This window comes from Coregonus clupeaformis, chromosome 7, assembly GCF_020615455.1.
Source record: "Coregonus clupeaformis isolate EN_2021a chromosome 7, ASM2061545v1, whole genome shotgun sequence".
Classification (NCBI taxonomy): Eukaryota; Metazoa; Chordata; class Actinopteri; order Salmoniformes; family Salmonidae; genus Coregonus; species Coregonus clupeaformis.
In genome coordinates, this window is record NC_059198.1 from 23399243 (window position 1) to 23421684 (window position 22442).

A 22442-nucleotide genomic window follows, 5' to 3' on the forward strand; every position below is an offset into this window, starting at 1 on the left:
TCAATAAATACATATTTTCCCCGCCCACTCTCTCTGCCAGGACCAAGGGGACTTAAAATGTGGGATTGTTTGGGGGAAAACAGAAAGCTTTTCTTGCACGTCGACGTAAGGACACTAGTAAGTTTTAATTTTTTCAAATTCGATCTACAAACGTGGCTATGATTTAGCCTTTGCTGCTACTAAAAACCCAGTGAGCCTTTGTTTGACTCGTTAACCAACTGTCTGAACCACTGAACACTCAACGCATTGGTTAGTAAGAAGTTTCGCCTGCTAGTTAGTTTAGGTAGCTAACGTACTTAGTGTAGCTAAGCCAGTTGGTTAGCTAACATTATAATTGTACCCAAACCATTCACTATGCTTGCTTACATATGAAAATAGAGGAATATGTCAAGAGACTTAATAGTTTGAAACCTAGCTACTATAAGTTGTTTGGCACGCAATAGATATTTCAGGAAAATAATGCCGGCTTTCGTCCCTAACTACTTTAGTCAGTTTAGGATTAGCTATTTACACGCAGCAACTTGTTAGGTTACTAGTCAGAGAGAGGCTGGCAAGTTGTCTGTCTACACCAGAACTAGCTACAGTCTGCACCGGTCGATATACAATGATGTTTAGCGTACATGATTGCATATCAACCACATTATTGCATGTCGGCCGTTGCAGACAAGCAGTAGCCACACAATAACATTAACTATCAAATTGTTCATTGATTCTCAGCCAGGGGCCTTTTGAGAGCTTTAAGCCAGGGGGTCCCTAAAAAGGCAGGTATAACTAGTCATCATAAAGAGAAGTCAAAGTGATGGCTAGGATAAAATGAACAAATTAAAAATAACAGGAGGAAGGCAAAAATCTATCACATGGAAAAACTTTGACTGTAATGGCAGCTGGAGTCTGTCTAATGATCTGTGAGGGTCAGTACTCCTAAGAATATGGAACAGACTCTCTAACCCTGACCTGTGTTCTGACCTGCTGCCTTGTCGTTGTTGCTCAAACTAACTACACGTATTTCCACCCCTGTTTGTCTTCCTCTTGTTTCCCCAGACTACCTCACAGAGAAGATGCTTTCTTCGATAGAATGAGTAAAGAAAATGTATGGATAGAAAAGGACCTGGTATGTGCTTAAAAAAATCATAGACTGCAGTCATGGCTAGGGCTGTTGCGGTGACCGTATTACCGCCACACCAGCGGTCACAAGTCATGAAGGCAGTCAAATTCCACGTGACAGTTTAGTCACAGTAATTAGGGTTCTCCAAGCTCTGATGCTGCTGCTGGTCATTAGTAGCCTACCAAACTTGCTAACTACCTGGTACTCAGCACTCTATTGTCCCGCAAATCACTCTTACATCAATGCAAATGTGATCAAAAATGTAATCAAACACTTAATGAGAGCCCATGAGCTCATGTTGCGCAACATTTCTATAGGCTATGCAATTGCGTGAGAAAACCGAGTGATGGACTCTACTAAAAAGAGGAGGATCCCATCAGCTTTCTATAGGCTAGGCCTACTATATTTCTCAACTTTCCTAATATTAAGCACATTGCTTATATTTACAACAGGAGTATAGCCTACCTGGCTGGCATGAAAATGAACCACGGGAAAAGCGTCGTCCATTTGCTATTTAAGTGCATAGATGACATGTATTTGTTTCCCGCTGCCCCTGTTTCGATACAGGTGCATGATGATGGTCCATTCTAAATCAAAAACAAATTTCACACACATTATTTAGTATATGCAAAGATGAGATTAAATCAAGAGTAGTCTGATGTGTGACAATATTAGCCTATCACTTGTGAATTATATATTATCACTTGTGAATGATGCCCAGCATATGAAACAATGCCCTTTTTTTGCGACTTTTTCTAATCATAGTCGCACACCTCATGTAGCCTAGCCCATAGGCCTATATGTTTTGATAAGGTTTGTAAAATTAAGCACATTAATCTGCTTTACAAAGGGTGTAGAGCCTAACTGGCATACATAAGCAGCGTGTGAGTTTCAAGTTTTTGTGGAAGATAGTTCCATTTTTATGGTGAAAATTATTTAATAAAAGCATTACATGCATAATTGCATTTGCGGTCACTTTTGATAATGGTGTTTTACGCTAATGGAACATTCGCACTTATAGCCTACTACCATGTGCGCATTGCTGCGCTTATAATGTGAAGAAATAGCCTAATAGTTTATCAACGTTTTAAACTAAACGTTCTGATCTGTTGCGTCAGCCACATTGCGTAAAAAAGGTTTTTTGATGCTAGTGGTTGTAATAATTTAGGATCTATCGCATCCCACAACTGTCCCAGACTATGTTTGGAATATTTTTGTTGTACAGAATAGGTCAACTTTTGTACTATGGAGGATAGTAGATTGACATAGGCTAGTGCTTTTTGCTATTCGTTAGTCCTACTCATCTTGTTGGCTGACGAAACGTGAATGTGGACAGTTCTTCCAATATCTTCACTATGCACCTCGGAATTGGATAAGGACGCGCGCAGTTGCGTCCCTGATGTGTCGGTCTTCACTTGTAGCCTGTGAGAAAGACCCGATCACGTGATGGAGAGCCATGTGCATGAAAGGTGATTCGGAGCGCGCAGCACTCAGGGAGACGGGCACAACAGCCACTGGCCGCAAAAGGCATGGATTTCTTTAAGGTGCATTACGGCCACACAAAGGTGACGCCGTTGTGAAATTCTAGGCATTATCAAGTGCTTGTCAAATTGTGAATGAGAGTAATGAAGTGTGTACAGCCTGCGCAAAAAACAAAGCAGAGCTCATGCCTTTCAAGTGACTTTTTTCAAATCCTCATTAGTCGCATCATGCAGCCTTACAATGTATTAAAAATCAAAACATATAGCTCAATGTTTGTAGAACAACTGAAGTTACATTAGTAACTCTAAATTAAGCATATAGGAATACCTATTTCTTTGTTAACCGCTCAACACAGAATAGCCACGTGTGCACTCCCTCAAATCGAATGGAGAAAATATCCTTTCGATTTTATTCAGCTTTGTTCAATTGTATTCTTCATACTATAAAATAATGCTACGGTATTCTAAGCAAATATTTTCTGCTAAATGAACTAGTGTAGCCCACAGCCATTTGGCATAGCCAGATCAGGACCTAACATAATGACAACTCAGAGTATGCTATTCTGTTCTTTTGAAATAGACTACATTTTCTACATATCATGCTTCGTTAGACCTGTCTAAAATAAATAATGGATTTATTGTGAAGGTGTAGGCTATATTACATGGATTTATTCGACAGTTTAAAATGTAAATGTTCCGAAGGTCTTCACAAGAGGCTTGTAGGCTGTGTGGAAGCCAGGAGATGCTAAAATGTGTTTGTTAATTAACGGTCAGTTATCGTGAGACCGACAGTTATTTGCTTGGCAATCACTGCCTGACGAAATTTCGTGACTGCCACCAAGTCATGGTCAGACCAAATATCTGTCATCTCAACTGTCACCGATCAGACGTTTTAGCAACAACAGTATACTCATGAGCAGAGCGGGGCTGAAGACAATGTTAAAGCTTCTTGAGATGATGATGATGATAATATATGACGTTTAGCAGACGCTTTTATCCAAACCGACTTAGTCATGCGTGTATACATTTTATGTATGGATCACTAAAGTATCCACATTGTAAATCTTGTCCTCGTGGCTCTTCCACTATACTGTATTGATTTAATTATGATGTACCCCTTATTGTGATTCTAGTACGTAACCACAAGCCTATGTGTTTATTTTTGGCAGGCCTTTGGCTTTTCAGGCAAGGCGTATGGGTCCTCAAGGAGTATTGTGAGAAGAATAGCCACCAATCTTCCCCTTAAACCATGCCCCAGGGTCCATTTTCAGGTAAGACTGTGTTTATGCAACAGAGGCAAGCATACTAAACTCAGCAAAAAAAGAAACATCCTCTCACTGTCAACTGCGTTTATTTTCAGCAAACTTAACATGTGTAAATATTTGTATGAACATAACAACATTCAACAACTGAGACATAAACTGAACAAGTTCCACAGACATGTGACTAACAAATGGAATAATGTGTCCCTGAACAAAGGGGGAGTCAAAAGTAACAGTCAGTATCTGGTGTGGCCACCAGCTGCATTAAGTACTGCAGTGCATCTCCTCCTCATGGACTGCACCATATTTGCCAGTTCTTGCTGTGAGATGTTACCCCACTCTTCCACCAAGGCACCTGCAAGTTCCCAGACATTTCTGGGGGGAATGGCCCTAGCCGTCACCCTCCGATCCAACAGGTCCCAGACGTGCTCAATGGGATTGAGATCCGGGCTCTTCGCTGGCCATGGCAGAATACTGACGTTCCTGTCTTGCAGGAAATCACGCACAGAACGAGCAGTATGACTGGTGGCATTGTCATGCTGGAGGGTCATGTCAGGATGAGCCTGCAGGAAGGGTACCACATGAAGGAGGATGTCTTCCCTGTAACGCACAGTGTTGAGATTGCCTGCAATGACAACAAGCTCAGTCCGATGATGCTGTGACACACCGCCCCAGACCATGACGGACCCTCCACCTCCAAATCACTCCCGCTCCAGAGTACAGGCCTCGGTGTAACGCTAATTCCTTAGACGATAAACGCGAATCCGACCATCACCCCTGGTGAGACAAAACCGCGACTCGTCAGTGAAGAGCACTTTTTGCCAGTCCTGTCTGGTCCAGCGACAGTGGGTTTGTGCCGGTGAGGACCTGCCTTACAACAGGCCTACAAGCCCTCAGTCCAGCCTCTCTCAGCCTATTGCGGACAGTCTGAGCACTGATGGAGGGATTGTGCGTTCCTGGTATAACTCGGGCAGTTGTTGTTGCCATACTGTGCCTGTCCCGCAGGTGTGATGTTCGGATGTACCGATCCTGTGCAGGTGTTGTTACACGTGGTCTGCCACTGCGAGGACGATCAGCTGTCTGTCCTTTCTCCCTGTAGCGCTGTCTTAGGCATCTCACGGTACGGACATTGCAATGTATTGCCTTGGCCACATCTGCAGTGCTCATGCCTCCTTGCAGCATGCCTAAGGCACGTTCACGCAAATGAGCAGGGACCCTGGGCATCTTTCTTTTGGTGTTTTTCAGAGTCCGTAGAAAGGCCTCTTACTGTCCTAAGTTTTCATAACTGTGACCTTAATTGCATACCATCTGTAAGCTGTTAGTGTCTTAATGACCGTTCCACAGGTGCATGTTCATTAATTGTTTATGGTTCATTGAACAAGCATGGGAAACGGTGTTTAAACCCTTTACAATGAAGATCTGTGAAGTTATTTGGATTTTTATGAATTATCTTTGAAAGACGGGGTCCTGAAAAAGGGATTTTTTTTTTGCTGAGTTTGTCGGAAGTCTACGATATATGACATTTTATAGAACTAAAAGTGATTGATAATATTCTTTGTAGATTGTCTGCTGCTGTACTTTGACAGAGTATGATCTGTTTGTGACATTGTTTCCATGTCTATCACTGTTTCTGTGTCAGCGCTCGCTACAGTGATTGTATCTCTCTTTGCCTTGTGCTCAAGTGTCATGTTATCTTAGCATTCTGGCCTAATGTATTCTGATCTAATGGTCAAGTCACTCATCAAGAGTGTTTGCCTGCTTGTTCATCTGTTTTGATGCTCTAACTATAAACAGAATGGAAGAGATAATGAGACCAATAACATGGACCTACGTGTTTATTCATGTTGAGAGAAATTAGTAGGACTGGGACGATACCAGTATCGCGATACTCGTTAGTATCATGGCAAAGAAACCAAACACACAGTTAATTTAACTTCTTTATAAAAACAGCCCTAATGTTGAAAACATCATCAATATGTTGTCATCCAGAGTCCCATTTATTTATTTTAGAAGTTATAGAACACACCACTTTACATTCAGAAGGTTTTTAAAGGACCAAAGAGTTTGGTCTGCTACGTGTTTTTGCCATTTGCGCCGATTTGGTGATAAAATATTATAGGGCCTTTTTATTGTTTAGATTGAACGTAAGTCTGGTGTGTTTTTTTTGCATTAGAAAGTCACAGCAACACAGAGCAAAACAGTTCTGTGTTTAAAGGTTTTGGTAGTCATGTTATTTCCCTGTTCTCAATCTTTAGATTCAGTTTTTCTGTCTTTTCAACACTGTTTTCTCTCTTCCTCTCTCCCTCTTTAGCTGTCCAGTATGTCTGCTTTAGGTCAGTTCACCTTGCAACCTGTAACAACGGTAACCTTGTGCTGCTGACTAATTTCTGGTGGCATGCATACAAAGGTCCTCTTATTAGGACTGTGTCCACTGTCCTTATTTCTGTTTTTGTACCTTTTTATATGCTGACTGTTGAGTTTAGGGACAGCAGAAGAATAGGCCTTGACAGGCTATTGATAGACCACATAACAATAGGCCTTGACAGGCTATTGATAGACCACATAACAATAGGCCTTGACAGGCTATTGATAGACCACATAACAATAGGCCTTGACAGGCTATTGATAGACCACATAACAATAGGCCTTGACAGGCTATTGATAGACCACATAACAATAGGCCTTGACAGGCTATTGATAGACCACATAACAATAGGCCTTGACAGGCTATTGATAGACCACATAACAATAGGCCTTGACAGGCTATTGATAGACCACATAACAATAGGCCTTGACAGGCTATTGATAGACCACATAACAATAGGCCTTGACAGGCTATTGATAGACCACATAACAATAGGCCTTGACAGGCTATTGATAGACCACATAACAATAGGCCTTGACAGGCTATTGATAGACCACATAACAATAGGCCTTGACAGGCTATTGATAGACCACATAACAATAGGCCTTGACAGGCTATTGATAGACCACATAACAATAGGCCTTGACAGGCTATTGATAGACCACATAACAATAGGCCTTGACAGGCTATTGATAGACCACATAACAATAGGCCTTGACAGGCTATTGATAGACCACATAACAATAGGCCTTGACAGGCTATTGATAGACCACATAACAATAGGCCTTGACAGGCTATTGATAGACCACATAACAATAGGCCTTGACAGGCTATTGATAGACCACATAACAATAGGCCTTGACAGGCTATTGATAGACCACATAACAATAGGCCTTGACAGGCTATTGATAGACCGCATAACAATAGGCCTTGACAGGCTATTGATAGACCGCATAACAATAGGCCTTGACAGGCTATTGATAGACCACATAACAATAGGCCTTGACAGGCTATTGATAGACCACATAACAATAGGCCTTGACAGGCTATTGATAGACCGCATAACAATAGGCCTTGACAGGCTATTGATAGACCACATAACAATAGGCCTTGACAGGCTATTGATAGACCGCATAACAATAGGCCTTGACAGGCTATTGATAGACCGCATAACAATAGGCCTTGACAGGCTATTGATAGACCACATAACAATAGGCCTTGACAGGCTATTGATAGACCACATAACAATAGGCCTTGACAGGCTATTGATAGACCACATAACAATAGGCCTTGACAGGCTATTGATAGACCACATAACAATAGGCCTTGACAGGCTATTGATAGACCACATAACAATAGGCCTTGACAGGCTATTGATAGACCACATAACAATAGGCCTTGACAGGCTATTGATAGACCACATAACAATAGGCCTTGACAGGCTATTGATAGACCACATAACAATAGGCCTTGACAGGCTATTGATAGACCACATAACAATAGGCCTTGACAGGCTATTGATAGACCACATAACAATAGGCCTTGACAGGCTATTGATAGACCACATAACAATAGGCCTTGACAGGCTATTGATAGACCACATAACAACAGGCCTTGACAGGCTATTGATAGACCACATAACAATAGGGCCTTGACAGGCTATTGATAGACCACATAACAATAGGCCTTGACAGGCTATTGATAGACCACATAACAACAGGCCTTGACAGGCTATTGATAGACCACATAACAATAGGCCTTGACAGGCTATTGATAGACCACATAACAACAGGCCTTGACAGGCTATTGATAGACCACATAACAATAGGCCTTGATAGACCATAATAAATAGGCCTTGACAGGCTATTGATAGACCACATAACAATAGGCCTTGACAGGCTATTGATAGACCACATAACAATAGGCCTTGACAGGCTATTGATAGACCACATAACAATAGGCCTTGACAGGCTATTGATAGACCACATAACAATAGGCCTTGACAGGCTATTGATAGACCACATAACAATAGGCCTTGACAGGCTATTGATAGACCACATAACAATAGGCCTTGACAGGCTATTGATAGACCACATAACAATAGGCCTTGACAGGCTATTGATAGACCACATAACAATAGGCCTTGACAGGCTATTGATAGACCACATAACAATAGGCCTTGACAGGCTATTGATAGACCACATAACAATAGGCCTTGACAGGCTATTGATAGACCACATAACAATAGGCCTTGACAGGCTATTGATAGACCACATAACAATAGGCCTTGACAGGCTATTGATAGACCACATAACAATAGGCCTTGACAGGCTATTGATAGACCACATAACAATAGGCCTTGACAGGCTATTGATAGACCACATAACAATAGGCCTTGACAGGCTATTGATAGACCACATAACAATAGGCCTTGACAGGCTATTGATAGACCACATAACAATAGGCCTTGACAGGCTATTGATAGACCACATAACAATAGGCCTTGACAGGCTATTGATAGACCACATAACAATAGGCCTTGACAGGCTATTGATAGACCACATAACAATAGGCCTTGACAGGCTATTGATAGACCACATAACAATAGGCCTTGTTGCGGTCTTGTACCATGTGCTCCGTTTCTTAGTCAACCAAAGCCAATCAAGTGTCTGTCAGGATACATTTCCAAGTAGTGTGAATGCAGTTTAAGTCATAAGATGAGAATAGCTCACATGTGGCTAAACAGGACTGTGTATTTCAGTTGTTGACCGTGTATTGAGTGATTTTGGCCCAATCCTCTGGTATGTAAGGAGAATGTTTAGGTGTATTGATGAACATGGCTGCCCTGTGTCTCAGCTCAATCCTTACACTGAGGACAGTAGTGTCCTGAACAGTGCTGGGAGACAGAATGGACTGGTGGCCTCTCTGGCTGATGTCGTCTGGATCGACAGGGAGGAGGAGGAAGATGAACATGACTGGTTTGGATTTAGGAGACGGAGGTAAGAGGGGAGCGGGCCACACTTTCTCAAGCTGTGACGCTGCCCTTAGAAAGCTACTGTTTATTGACCCACATACTGTGCTCATTAGACAGTTCCTTTGCTCATGTGTTAACTATAACTCGGAGTCTCTGCCCCTCTTCTAATATGGTGATTTATTTACCATTGGTCCCGTTCAGGTCAGAGGCACCGTCAGGGCTCATGTTCCGTTCTCACCCGCCTCAGCCCAAACAACAACAACCGTTGCCCAGACGTAGTTCTTTACCCAGCCTGCACCAGGCTGAGCTGGAGCCCCAGGGTCAGACCCGCCGCAACGATGAGGCCATCCAGAAGATCAGTGCTCTGGAGACGGAGCTGGCCAAACTCAGAGCCCAGATCTCACAGATAGTACTGACCCAGGAGCAGAACGCACATACACCAGGTACGGAACAGAGAACCCAGAACACACATGCGTGCGCACACACTAAAGGGTGAAGAAGAATCCTCAAAACACAAACCCACAAAGTTCAAATAACTCCTAGCTCCTTCATTTGTTGGGTAAGCTACAGTAGTTGCACATTTTCCTCTGTAATGACCTACATCTGCCTGAAGATGGCAGCTTTTCATAATTGTCTGACTAATCTATACATTTCTCACCAAGCTCTCTCCTTCACCTCAGCCCCAGGGGGTCCTCCTGCTCCAGGCGGCCCTCCACCTCCACCCTGCGCCCTTCCCCCTCCTCCACCCCCACTCATGGGTTTCCAGCGGAGCTTCTCGGTCATTGACCTCATCCAGGAGCGCCGTGGGAAGAAGACCGACGGCCAGACACTGCTGGACCAGGGGCCCAAGCAGGCAGAGGTCCCCAACATGCTGGATGTGCTTAAAGACATCGGCAAAGTCAAGCTGCGCCCCGCCAAGAGGTGGGCACCATGTTCATGGTCTGACTTCTACATTACAGAAATGGGCGCAACTCTTGTTTTACTAAACGTGACTAATTTCCAGCTAAAGCATTCATTTTCCTTACTTCCTGTGTTATTGTCCAGCCGGCCAGAGAAGAGCCAAGCCAAGCCTAGTGAGCCCACAGACGCTGCGTCTCTCATTGCTAATGCCCTGAAGCGCAAGTTTGCCCATCGCTATCGCCACAACAGCAATGAGGACAATGAGTTTGACTTCCCAGCCTCTGAACTGAAACCTTTCTGTTCTGAATTCCCCAAGACAGACAAAGTAGAGATTCCCCTGGTAAGAGCAACACTGATACTAGATTTAGTCTATTACATCGACCATGAATCCCCAGTTTGGGCCTTATAATTTTCAAACTACAGTGTATGTTTGTGCAACAACAACAAAGATGGGTAAAACCTTAGATCTTTGAGTTTCTGGCTATTGTGTGTAGGGTTGTCATTTGCTTACCTTTGTCCTGTAGGTAAGGAAGCACCAGTTGAAAACCCCAGCCCCTGTAGTGAAACCACACCCAGAGACACCCTTGGTAAGAGTAGTGCAAGCATGACTAATCTTTGATTTTATAAAGATATCTAATATTTGATGTGAGTTTGGAAACTAATTTGCTCCTGTCTCTCTTACCCATCCTGTAGTTTGGGCAGCACATGTTGAAATCTACTGGCAAGAGAAAGCTCCTCTGAGCACCTGCAGAGATAGGCTGGAGTTCTGGTCTGAGTTCTGGACCTCCAGACACCCATGGACACTTAAGTGCCTTATCAACCCGTGTGTCAGCTGTTTCTGTGGATGGACACGTTGTTTCTGTCTAGATATGCAGTCAATCTGCTCTCCATTCCTACTCACCAACAGTGTTGCATTGACTCATAGTCTTCAGTTCTTGCGCTTTGATAATATACAGTATCCATTTTTCAGGTGTACCATGTAGATTTTACTTTTGTTTCATTTAAATGTCCTATTTTTGTTTCTTAAAATGATGCCAGTTTTGAAATCTCCGATCTTAAATTAGGAAGGTCCAAGTTTGTTTGTCAGATTTTCTTTTAATGTAGATGTATTTTGTATCATAACTAAATTCCAATATGACATTCACCCAGTGTGTTATGTTCTGGATATGCACTCTGTAACACTACAGAATCCTAACATTCAACTGAGAACCGTTAATAACGACATGTATTAAAGGGGGATTTATGGGAAATTACTGTTTCTAAATGCACATAGACGGAAAGGCTTATCCATTTTGCATGCCCTTTAAGGCAGTTGTATTTCTCTTTGCCTCTACTTCTTGCTATGGGTGGAGAGATGTCTGCAGTCATTTGGTCCCTTTTGTGTAGGATTGGGCCATTTTATATTTTTGTAAATTGCATCCTAGTCAATTTAGTTTATGATTTCTTGAACACTGTTTGGTTTTTAGAACAGAGTTTATAGTGAATACTTGATACAAATAATTGTTGTAGTTGCTACCAATTATCAATGCGTGTGTGGTTGATTTAATTGTGGTTTTAATTTTAGACTGGCTCTTTTAGCTTTGAGTTGAACTGGGACCAGTTTAGTACCTCACTATGAAGATTGGACCAAACTTACACTAATCTACAGTATGGTGACAGTTGTCTTAATGCATTCTGAAAGAAAACTATGCTAATGTTGATCTAAAGCTGTAACACTGGGACACTCCACCAGTCATTTTACTGATGCTGGGACGGAGGATGTTTTTATTAGTTCCAATCTGTGTATTCTGGCTCATGACATATGGGACAAGCCCAGTGGCATTATGGGAGGTAATGCTACTCAGTGACGAGCTGTGTTTCCCTCTTTCTTTAACCCACAGAAAATGGTGGCTTCATATGATACTACCAAGATATTTTTCAAAGAACAGTTTCATAATTGATGTTTTTTTTTGTAGAATGTGAAGTGTTTTATCCGCTCACCTTGATCGCATGATTCAAATGACTATTTAGGGGGGAACAGTATTTTAATTATATATAAGTCTAACCTGTGAGTCTGGTTCGTTTATCCTTTGAAGGCAAGGGCCAGTTGGTTTATCATTGACATACTGTACTGATAGTATTTTTCCTGCTCAGTTTGTCTAAGCTTTGAACCTGTGCATGGTGGGAGTGTAAGGGAACATGGACAACTGTCAGTAATACTTGATGTAAAACCCTAACTCACACCGATCCCTATAATGTTTGAGGGGAGATGTCATCCACACTTGACAGAAAGCTGGAATCAAATTCATGAAGTAGCTCAGCTGGTAGAGCACGGCGCTTGTAACGCCAAGGTAGTGGGTTCGATCCCCGGGACCACCCATACACAAAAATGTATGCACGCACGACTAAGTCGCTTTGGATAAAAGCGTCTGCTAAATGGCATATTATTTTTTTATTTAATAAAACTAAATGAAACTTTGGTTGTGTGAACTTGTGTATGGATTTTTCTTTTTCAAATGCTCAGTCACTTCAAGATACGTTTCAGGTAAATAGGAACTGTTTGCACAGTTCCCTATAAGAGACCTTCAGTGGTTGAACAGTGAATGACCTAGGGCTCTTCAATCTGAAGCGTTACAGATACATTTAAAGGTAATTTAATGAGCCGACATGCAGCGTTTACCGTGAATGCAGTCTCTGCTAACGTGGGAACCTTGCCTTTAAATTTCAAAGCGATGTAATGCTGAACTTCAGCGATAGATTGAATCAAGCCCTAAAGCTCATTCTGTTTATGTCCTCAGTTCCACTTTAGATGTTCAGAAGTGTATGATGTAGAACAGTTGCCTGTCATGTCAGCTCCATTCATTACATTTCTAGCTGCAATGTTGAGTATTTCACCTCAATACAGCCCTGTTTATGAATCATTGTGAATAACTAAGACGTTTGTCAACTGGTTTTATTAATCAAAATGTAACAGGCATGTATCAAAAGGTCAATACGGCAAAGACTTTACAAAATGGCTTGATACTGAAGTCCTCTTCCCAAAATGGCTGTCGCAAAAAATTGTAAACAGTTTTATCAACAGTCTTAAAGCACTTACAGCGAAATTACAAATCAGCTAAAATAAAACAGCACCTGTTATTGTTCAAAACATCTGCTGTCTGTACAGAATCAAAAGAGAACCCCCAAAATTAGAATGTTCATAGTCACTCATCCCTTTTGTATTCCATATATAAAAAAGGGTTGGGTTTTCCCTCACAACAAAAGGCAAATGGGGATCAGACAGTGCATTAAGGAGGACAAGCACACGATGCACTTAATGAGTAGTAGAACTAATAGTAGTAGGAGCTGGTTTGGTCACTTAGCGTAATCTGTGCATAGTTGAAAGGCATCGGTAGAGCAGTCCTCTAGGTTGCATGTGGCTATGATGATTAGAGACATTCAGAGAGAGCGAGCGTCCCATTCAGTAGAAGTAAACATGTTTACCAGGTAGCTAAACCACATCAGGAAACTTCCCTCCTACAGTCCACCCTCTACCTCGGGATAGAGATTGGCAAAACCCTGAGCTAGTTGCATTGTGATGGAGTTTTTAGATGAGATGCGTGTGCTATGACTGAGTGACTGGTCCAGGGTGACCGAAAGAGGTGCTCTACAGGCACAGTCCACAACACTGCTTTTTCATATTGGTTCCATTGTACAATCTAGAATACCGTAGAATGCCATTCTGTCTGTCCCAAATTCTTTCAGAACAAAAGCTGTGTCCAACATTTCAGTCTTTTGGGAGTGCAAGGAGGAGAGGAATACAATAGAAAACAGGTGGTGTTTTCTTTATGGCATCTGGTGTGTGACTGTCCGACTGTCAGACGGAGGCTTTGTGCTCGACTTCAGCAGTGGGGCGGCAGTTCAAACGCTAATGGTTCTTCGCATCTGTGCTTAGAAGGCATATCGCGGAATCGAAATGATTCATTTAGAAAGGACAACAATGACAAACAAAGAGATGTCTGTAAACAGTCAGAGGCAGCAAAAGAACTGGGCTTGTCACATTATCCCAAAAATGTTTTACATGAGGAATAAGATTCATTACAAATGCATCAACACACCTCACAGCATCTCTGAGCTGTCTTTAGAGAGCCTCTTCTCAATACTCAATGTGTTTCAAATCACTTTCAAAGCATCTTATAGAACTGTTTGAAAATGGCACTTAAACCAGAAAAGTGTATTCTTCAGTTACTGTCATTCCCTTAGATTCACTTTGCCACCAAAATAGTAGTGTGTCAAATTAGTAAGGCCAAAACTAGAGGACAAATAAATAAACAAGTTAATAAGAATAACAAATACAGCAGTAGCCAAATGAGGTATCTAGGTGTTGCTCCATGTCAAGGAAAGGAATTAAAAATTAAATAAAATCAGTGGTCTGTCAAAGACGGGATGCAAAAGCAACAAACTTAAGGTTCAGGTGGAGGGAGGAGGGGTTGAAGTCCACACCCCGTCCCTCCTACCTGTCCCACCCACTACCCAGTGTGTGGCGAGGCCAGGGGTCATAGGTCGGGGTTCTAAGGGCAAACGTGGAGTGTCAGGATTCTTTGCTTCCCCAAGGTATTTCTTTGGAGTTGGCTTCTCCCGTGGCTGTTGCCGTGGTGAAGGCTATGGGTTCCGCGGCAGAGGCAGACTCTGGTTCTGACTGGGTGACGGCGGGCGTTGGCATGGTGATGGAGGCAGGGCTGCTAGGTTCCAGCTCCTCAGGGCTAGAGGACCCCTCCTGCTGTACTAACCCACCCCAGCTGGCCTTGTTCAGCCCCAGGTGGCCTAGCATGGTCTGGGACAGACGTGTGTCAGAGAACCGTCCCCACTCGGCAAACAGAGGCTCCACCACGTACGTCATGAAACCTGGGGAAGGGAAGACAGGAAGACACACACAGGGTTAGAGAAGCGGGCCTAATAGAGCTTCTGGTTTATAATCAATGTAATGTAGCTAGTACTTACCTAGAAATCGTCATAAAAACTTACCTATCTGAATGTTTCCCATTGAGTTGCTCTGGCTATCACACAGTGGACTGACTTCAAGTTTGTGCTTCTTCTCAATGTCTCCTACAGAGGGATAGACAACACACTGATCAGAGATCAGAGGGATATACAACACACTGATCAGAGATCAGAGGGATAGACAACACACTGATCAGAGATCAGAGGGATAGACAACACACTGATCAGAGATCAGAGGGATAGACAACACACTGATCAGAGGGATAGGTGAAGAGAAAAAGAGAGATTAAGAAGAGGAGAATGAATGAGATGCTACCTTGGTGGAAAAACTCTTCAGTCACTTTCTCGCTCCACTGTTTGCTCAGCTCCCAGGGTCTGCAGGGGTTGCAGATGTCCGCACACTTCAGAGCCATCTGCAAGGGGTTAGAAACAAAATAGCCAGTTAGACCCCACAGTTTCCAGCTGGTAAGAGCCAAAATGACCGGTTCTACACAGTTTTCCCATGCACAACTAAGAGCCACAATGACTGGTTAGTTGCCACAGTTTCCCCAGGCCCAACTCTAAGCCTACGGCCCAGCTGGTAACTGACCTGGAGGATGAAGTGTCGGTGGCTGGCGTTGCTCAGGCACAGGTCATCCTGGTTCAGGTGTGTTCTGAACTTTCCCAGGTACTCGTTCTGTCTGCTGATGTCAGTGGCCAGGATCAGAGAACCCAGCTGGCGCTCCATCTTCAGCCTGAGGAGATCATGAGCAGTTTAAATAAATGTGTTAAATGTATACTACCATACTTGAGTGTACAACAACCAACTCATTACCTTCCTCTTTAACAACAGAGTCATGTTCATTAATCATAAAATACTTGGCACTGGAAAAAGAGAACCTAGACTGACCCTTCCTCAGCAGGCAGGTGGGAGAACAGGCCAGTCTCTCTGAGCAGACCTACTGCAGACCTCCAGTGGTGGTTCTCCAGAACAGAGGAATTCTACAGACCACAGAGACATATACATTAGATTTCTATAACACTGTTATCTTGAGTTCCTAAGTACATTAAATCATAGACCTCAACATTATCTTAAAATAAGAGCAAATACCCGATGAACTAGGTCAATTTTAAGACGTTATCACCACTTTTGTCCTGTCAAGCATGGCCATCTAGTGATCTCCAGCCAGGTCTAATGCTACAGGATTGCTTTGCCTTCTCACCCTGTCCAGCTTGGCCAGCTTAGAGTTAGCCAGAGGGGTATACTACTAAGCAGGATCAAAAAGTTGGCCTAAATATTCTGATATAAGGTTTTATTTTTAGGAAAGATAAGCTTGTAATAGGTATGGGCTAATTGATTCAACAAATCAAAACAGATATCTAAGATTAGATTTTTATTATCATTCCTTTCATTGATTTATTTGTGGTATCAATTGGTAGTTACAGTCTTGTCCCGTCGCTGCAACTCCCCTATGGACTCGGGTGAGGCAAATGTCGAGAGCCATGCGTCCTCCGAAACACGACACTGCCAAAGCGCACTGCTTCTTTTTTTTTTTTTTTGGGGGTAGATCAGCTTTAATATTGCATATGTTTTTACATACATACATACATAATGAGAAAAAAAAACATCCAGAAAATCACATTGCAGGATTTTTAATAAATTTATTTGCAAATTATGGTGGAAAATAAGTATTTGGTCAATAACAAAAATTTCTCAATACTTTGTTATATACCCTTTGTTGGCAATGACACAGGTCAAACGTTTTCTGTAAGTCTTCACAAGGTTTTCACACACTGTTGCTGGTATTTTGGCCCATTCCTCCATGCAGATCTCCTCTAGAGCAGTGATGTTTTGGGGCTGTCGCTGGGCAACACGGACTTTCAACTCCCTCCAAAGATTTTCTATGGGGTTGAGATCTGGAGACTGGCTAGGCCACTCCAGGACCTTGAAATGCTTCTTACGAAGCCACTCCTTCGTTGCCCGGGCGGTGTGTTTGGGATCATTGTCATGCTGAAAGACCCAGCCACGTTTCATCTTCAATGCCCTTGCTGATGGAAGGAGGTTTTCACTCAAAATCTCACGATACATGGCCCCATTCATTCTTTCCTTTACACGGATCAGTCGTCCTGGTCCCTTTGCAGAAAAACAGCCCCCAAAGCATGAGGTTTCCACCCCCATGCTTCACAGTAGGTATGGTGTTCTTTGGATGCAACTCAGCATTCTTTGTCCTCCAAACACGACGAGTTGAGTTTTTACCAAAAAGTTATATTTTGGTTTCATCTGACCATATGACATTCTCCCAATCCTCTTCTGGATCATCCAAATGCACTCTAGCAAACTTCAGATGGGCCTGGACATGTACTGGCTTAAGCAGGGGGACACGTCTGGCACTGCAGGATTTGAGTCCCTGCGGCGTAGTGTGTTACTGATGGTAGGCTTTGTTACTTTGGTCCCAGCTCTCTGCAGGTCATTCACTAGGTCCCCCCGTGTGGTTCTGGGATTTTTGCTCACCGTTCTTGTGATCATTTTGACCCCACGGGGTGAGATCTTGCATGGAGCCCCAGATCGAGGGAGATTATCAGTGGTCTTGTATGTCTTCCATTTCCTAATAATTGCTCCCACTGTTGATTTCTTCAAACCAAGCTGCTTACCTATTGCGGATTCAGTCTTCCCAGCCTGGTGCAGGTCTACAATTTTGTTTCTGGTGTCCTTTGACAGCTCTTTGGTCTTGGCCATAGTGGAGTTTGGAGTGTGACTGTTTGAGGTTGTGGACAGGTGTCTTTTATACTGATAACAAGTTCAAACAGGTGCCATTAATACAGGTAATGAGTGGAGGACAGAGGAGCCTCTTAAATAAGAAGTTACAGGTCTGTGAGAGCCAGAAATCTTGCTTGTTTGTAGGTGACCAAATACTTATTTTCCACCATAATTAGCAAATAAATTCATTAAAAATCCTACAATGTGATTTTCTGGATTTTTTTCCTCAATTTGTCTGTCATAGTTGACGTGTACCTATGATGAAAATTACAGGCCTCTCTCATCTTTTTAAGTGGGAGAACTTGCACAATTGGTGGCTGACTAAATACTTTTTTCCCCCACTGTATATACTTATTATGGACACAGTATGCTTACATTATTATCTAGTTGTTATTAGTCCCATCCTTCAGCTCCATTCAACACCTCCCATCTATCTCTTACCACCATCCATATTGGATTTCTATTTGCCATATATTTTTCAACTGTACTGTGATGTTTTACAAAAGTTCTGAACCTTTCTATTCTCATTGTTTCTACAGATTGTAAATTGAAAATAAAACATTTTTGCTAAAAGTATTATTAATCGATTGACTAAGAATTTTATATAATAATTTAACTTAAAAAATTATAAGTTTTGAATCCGGCATCGTTTTGCGTATCAGTTCATAAACACAGGATCGGTACATAAAAAATCTCTTCCCAACTATTTTGCAATCTATATGGGACGGCTGTCAATCCTTTGGTCCTTAAATGAAACTGGTATAGCAGACATTTCCATATGTTTTTGTTAGCTGCATGTGCGACATAACTGCTTCTTGACACACTGCTCGCTTAACCCGGAAGCCAGCCGCACCAAAGTGTTGGAGGAAACACCGTCCAACTGACGACCGATGTCAGCTTGCAGGCGCCTGGCCCGCCACAAGGAGTCACTAGAGCACGAAGAGACAAGGAAATCCTGGCCGCCAAACCCTTCCCTAACCCGGACGACGCTGGGCCAATTGTGCGCCACCTCATGGGTCTCCCGGTCACGGCCGGCTGTGACACAGCCTGGGATCGAACCCGAGACTGTAATGATGCCTCAGCACTGCAATGTAGTGCCTTATGTCTTCTTAAGTAGCTGTGGACTGCTCCAGCTATGTGCTCTCACCCTGTAGAGCTTGGCCAGGTAGTGGTTGGTCTTGATGAGGAAGGGCTGGTTGACTCCCGGGTGGTCCAGGTCATGAGTGGCGGCTGCTAGCAGGCCCAGGAGGATGTCACAGGACGTCAGGGACTTGGCCAGCTATGGAGAGACAGGGAATGTCAGCTCACTTTTCTCTGCTCATATCCATGAGCCCAGGAGCTAATGCCTAGGCTTTAGGTCAGTGGGATAATGTGGTCAATAGCCCAGTTCAACACCCAATAAGCTACTTCTGAATACTTTCTCTACAACAGAAAACCAGCACTGTCAATCTCTGTCTGCTACCTTGGGTTCTCGCAGGTAGCAGTACATGGCCTGCGTGACGTCAGCGGCGTGCACAGCATTGTGGTAGGGGTTGAGGCTACGGTAGTCCTCCTGCACCATGACCAGGAAGTGCCACAGCTTCACCATGTCCAGCTGAAACAGCTCCAGCAGACCATACTGGTTCAGGAGGTGGAAGGTCATCGTCACCAGGCTGTTTCCTGCATGGAGAGGGGAGGGATGGGAGATGTAGTTTAAAGAGCTGGTCAGGAATAGTGTTTGGGGGTGGGTAGTTCTGTTTTTATGTGGTCGTGGAGGAGTTTAGCATTGCAATGAAAATCTATGGAAAAGGACTTAAGAGGCCCCACCATCCCAGTTCTACACAGCATTCAGCAAAACAAACACCAGAGGGCATCATTGTCCACATCTCTGATGAGTTTAAAGCAGGCCTATGCAGTAATGTTACACTCATTCTGTGAGGATGATGACATTACAAAAATGTAGGTGAGGCTTTAGGAGAAAAGATGGACATCGGTCAGAAACATACCATTCGTTAATCTGTCGAAGAGGAAAATGTCGAAATTCCAGCTCCCGACCCTTTCCAGCATACACTGCAAGAGAAAAACACACGTAAATGTAAGTGTGTGTTAAGCCATGCACATAAATATTAATTGTGTATGCATAAGAGTGTATGATTGGCTCAGAGTGTATGTTCTGTGTAAGTATCAGACCTTGGCCTGTCCGATGTAGTCCTCGTCCAGGATGTGGAGGGGGTTGAGGTGGGTTGTTCCCCAGAGCAGACGGGACGAGTGCAGGTATCTCTGGAAGCTGAGCAGTCTGCGGAGCCTCCTACCAGACACTGGCCCAGCCGAAATGAAGCCAGGACCAGCGATAAGACTAGAGGCGGAGGTGGAGGTGGAGTCTGAGCAGGCTGAAGACACAGGAACACCGACAAGGGTTTATTCAGAACATTGGAGTTGTTTAGAACAGGGGTTCTCAAACCTTTTGGGTCCGGGACCCCTTTTGTTATAGCAAATTCATCAGGGACCCCCTCATAACTAGGGTGATATAAAACTAGCATACAAGGAATGGTACTATGACTTTGGCAGTGCATGGCCGGACGAACCTTCAGGCCCTGGGAAGGAACATTTTAAAAGGCCAACCTCTTGGCATCAGAGAGAAAATGTGCAGTTTTCAAGCGAATGTCCTGCAATTCTACACATTTTGTCATGAGACAGAGAACATGTTGCAGTTTTAAAGCTTAAAATTAGTGCATTGCAAAAAAAATTATAGTAACAATTAAGTACCTTACTGTGACTGTTTTCAATTACAAATGGTAAAAAATAAACAAATAGCTTCTTATCAAAGTACAATTTCTCAAACAAGAATTTTCCTAGGACTGTCTGGGAGTGGTCTGAGTGGGAAGGAGAAAACTGAAAACTAGCTGTTGGCTGAGGGGAGGACAGGTCATAATAATGGCTGGAATGGAATGGCATCCAGCCATTATGACGAGCCAGTCCTCCCCAATTAAGGTGCCACCAACCTCCAGTGGTTGGCACAGAGGAACTCTTTCTAATTTACCCCCAAGATGTCACCAGGCAGGCCAAAACTCCATCCCACCAAAACCGTCTGAAATTTCAAGCAGTCTTTTCAAACAGCTCTTACACTAAAAAGGGCATTATCATTATTTTCAAAGTATTATTCCAACCTCATAGTGTGGAAATATATATAAAAACACAGGGAAATCAAGTTATTGACTGAACTGGGCCTTTAAGTTGAAAAACTGATGGCTTACTGTGGATCCCAATATCCCTGTGAGCATCCCAGGCACATGTAACCAAGGGGTAAGAACATGAATTGTGGATTAATAATAAACATTGTATAACACCTTCAACTTATTCCATGGAACCCACAGCCATTATTTTGTTATCTGTTAGTAATAGTCAAAAAAATAAAACACATACGGCTGTGGACCCCCTGCAGTTCAAGGTTTACAACATAGTGGATAGAAATATGATGCATAGATTCAACAGTTTCCTGTTGTACAGAAAGGGACACAGAGGGATGACATGGCGTGTCTGGTTTACACAGTAGATGTCTATCTAATCATTTAGTAATGTACTCTGCTTGATAATCCCCAGGCACAAGTCTCAGACATCTGCTCCAAATCCTAATCAGGAATGTTGCACAACAAATGTTTGGGTGGACTTATAATTGAGACTGTAAGGGCTATCCAAATGTCCAAATGTTGAATAAATCAACAAGAATGAGAACACTGATGAAAACAATATAATTAAATCAACAAGAATGAGAGGTGGACAAAACAAATGATTTTGTCCAGTGTCAGGTCACACTGGATTTAAGACTGGTCGACTATGAACACTACTCCCCGAGGGTGGACACACACACACTTACACTACTGCCTGGACACACACACACACACACTTACACTACTGCCTGGACACACACACACACACACCAGTCACAAGTCGTGCTTTTTAAACAATTTAAAACATTAAGGAGATTGACATTCAATTTCATTGAATAGAAAATTGTACAGTATTTTCTCTACAAGACTGTGACCGAAATAAATATCACTCCACTTCCTGAACTAGAATAGCACCCCAACCCTGCTCAGTCACATAAGGATTCTTCAGGTTGGCTTATTTACACAAAGACAGTGATTGTTAGATGGCGAGGGTGACTAATCAGTGTGTGAAATAAATAAGATATGCACCAACATCTGTCAGTCAATCTGTCTGGTGTAGCAGATCTGAGTTAAGACAGGTAGTACCCACAGAGGGCTGTATTTATGCGGGTGCCCGCTCTCTCTCTTAACTGATCAGTGAGGGTAACTAGAGAAAATTCATACCGTATGTCATTACCAAGTGCATGAATTGAGCAACAGACTGGGTATATGTACACAGATACTATTTCTTGGATTACAGTCAAACTATATGACTGTTGTTAATAATGGGCCCTGGCATTCCTTCCTTTGGTGCTTCAGTGTGGATAGCTAGTAGCAGTACTTAGCACTACTAAGGAGGCCAGTGAGGAAAGAAGGTTTTTGTCATGGTTCATACTCACAGTGTAGGGTCCGGAAGTCGATGCACAGGTACGGGTAGGAACCTCTTCCTTCTGGTTCAAATCCTACCTGACTTCTCACTCGAACATCTCCTAGAGGGAAACAACACACACACACACACACACGTCCTCAAGAG

General features: G+C 43.0%; 2 protein-coding genes across 5 annotated transcripts in view; one reads left to right on the forward strand and one right to left on the reverse strand.

The window, feature by feature from the left end:
- The first annotated feature begins 31 nt into the window (after positions 1-31).
- On the forward strand, positions 32-12546 carry LOC121569243 (mitochondrial fission regulator 1). Of its 2 annotated transcripts, XM_045221252.1 has the most exons (10): positions 32-117; positions 1042-1111; positions 3756-3857; positions 6160-6210; positions 9070-9212; positions 9389-9630; positions 9868-10108; positions 10232-10427; positions 10612-10674; positions 10781-12546. In XM_045221252.1, exons 2-10 carry the CDS (start codon positions 1076-1078, stop codon positions 10826-10828), a joined length of 1122 nt encoding a protein of 373 aa, XP_045077187.1. In that variant the 5' UTR covers positions 32-117; positions 1042-1075; the 3' UTR covers positions 10829-12546. The 2 variants fall into 2 exon arrangements, with proteins under 2 accessions (XP_045077187.1, XP_041735976.2); XM_041880042.2 differs by lacking the exon at positions 6160-6210.
- Positions 12547-13005: 459 nt separating this feature from the next.
- Positions 13006-22442, reverse strand: part of LOC121569241 (high affinity cAMP-specific 3',5'-cyclic phosphodiesterase 7A) — a 33973-nt gene continuing 24536 nt past the window's right edge. For 2 of the 3 annotated variants that reach the window (XM_041880039.2, XM_041880038.2), the window contains 10 exons: positions 22309-22398; positions 19953-20152; positions 19769-19832; positions 19246-19442; positions 18931-19062; positions 15936-16027; positions 15636-15780; positions 15363-15459; positions 15071-15151; positions 13006-14950 (listed from right to left, as the gene is read on the reverse strand). In XM_041880039.2, the coding sequence (XP_041735973.1) occupies positions 14637-14950; positions 15071-15151; positions 15363-15459; positions 15636-15780; positions 15936-16027; positions 18931-19062; positions 19246-19442; positions 19769-19832; positions 19953-20152; positions 22309-22398 (1412 nt within the window). In that variant the 3' untranslated portion in view covers positions 13006-14636. The remainder of the gene's footprint in view (positions 14951-15070; positions 15152-15362; positions 15460-15635; positions 15781-15935; positions 16028-18930; positions 19063-19245; positions 19443-19768; positions 19833-19952; positions 20153-22308; positions 22399-22442) is intronic. The other variant, XM_041880040.2, reaches the window with a different exon arrangement.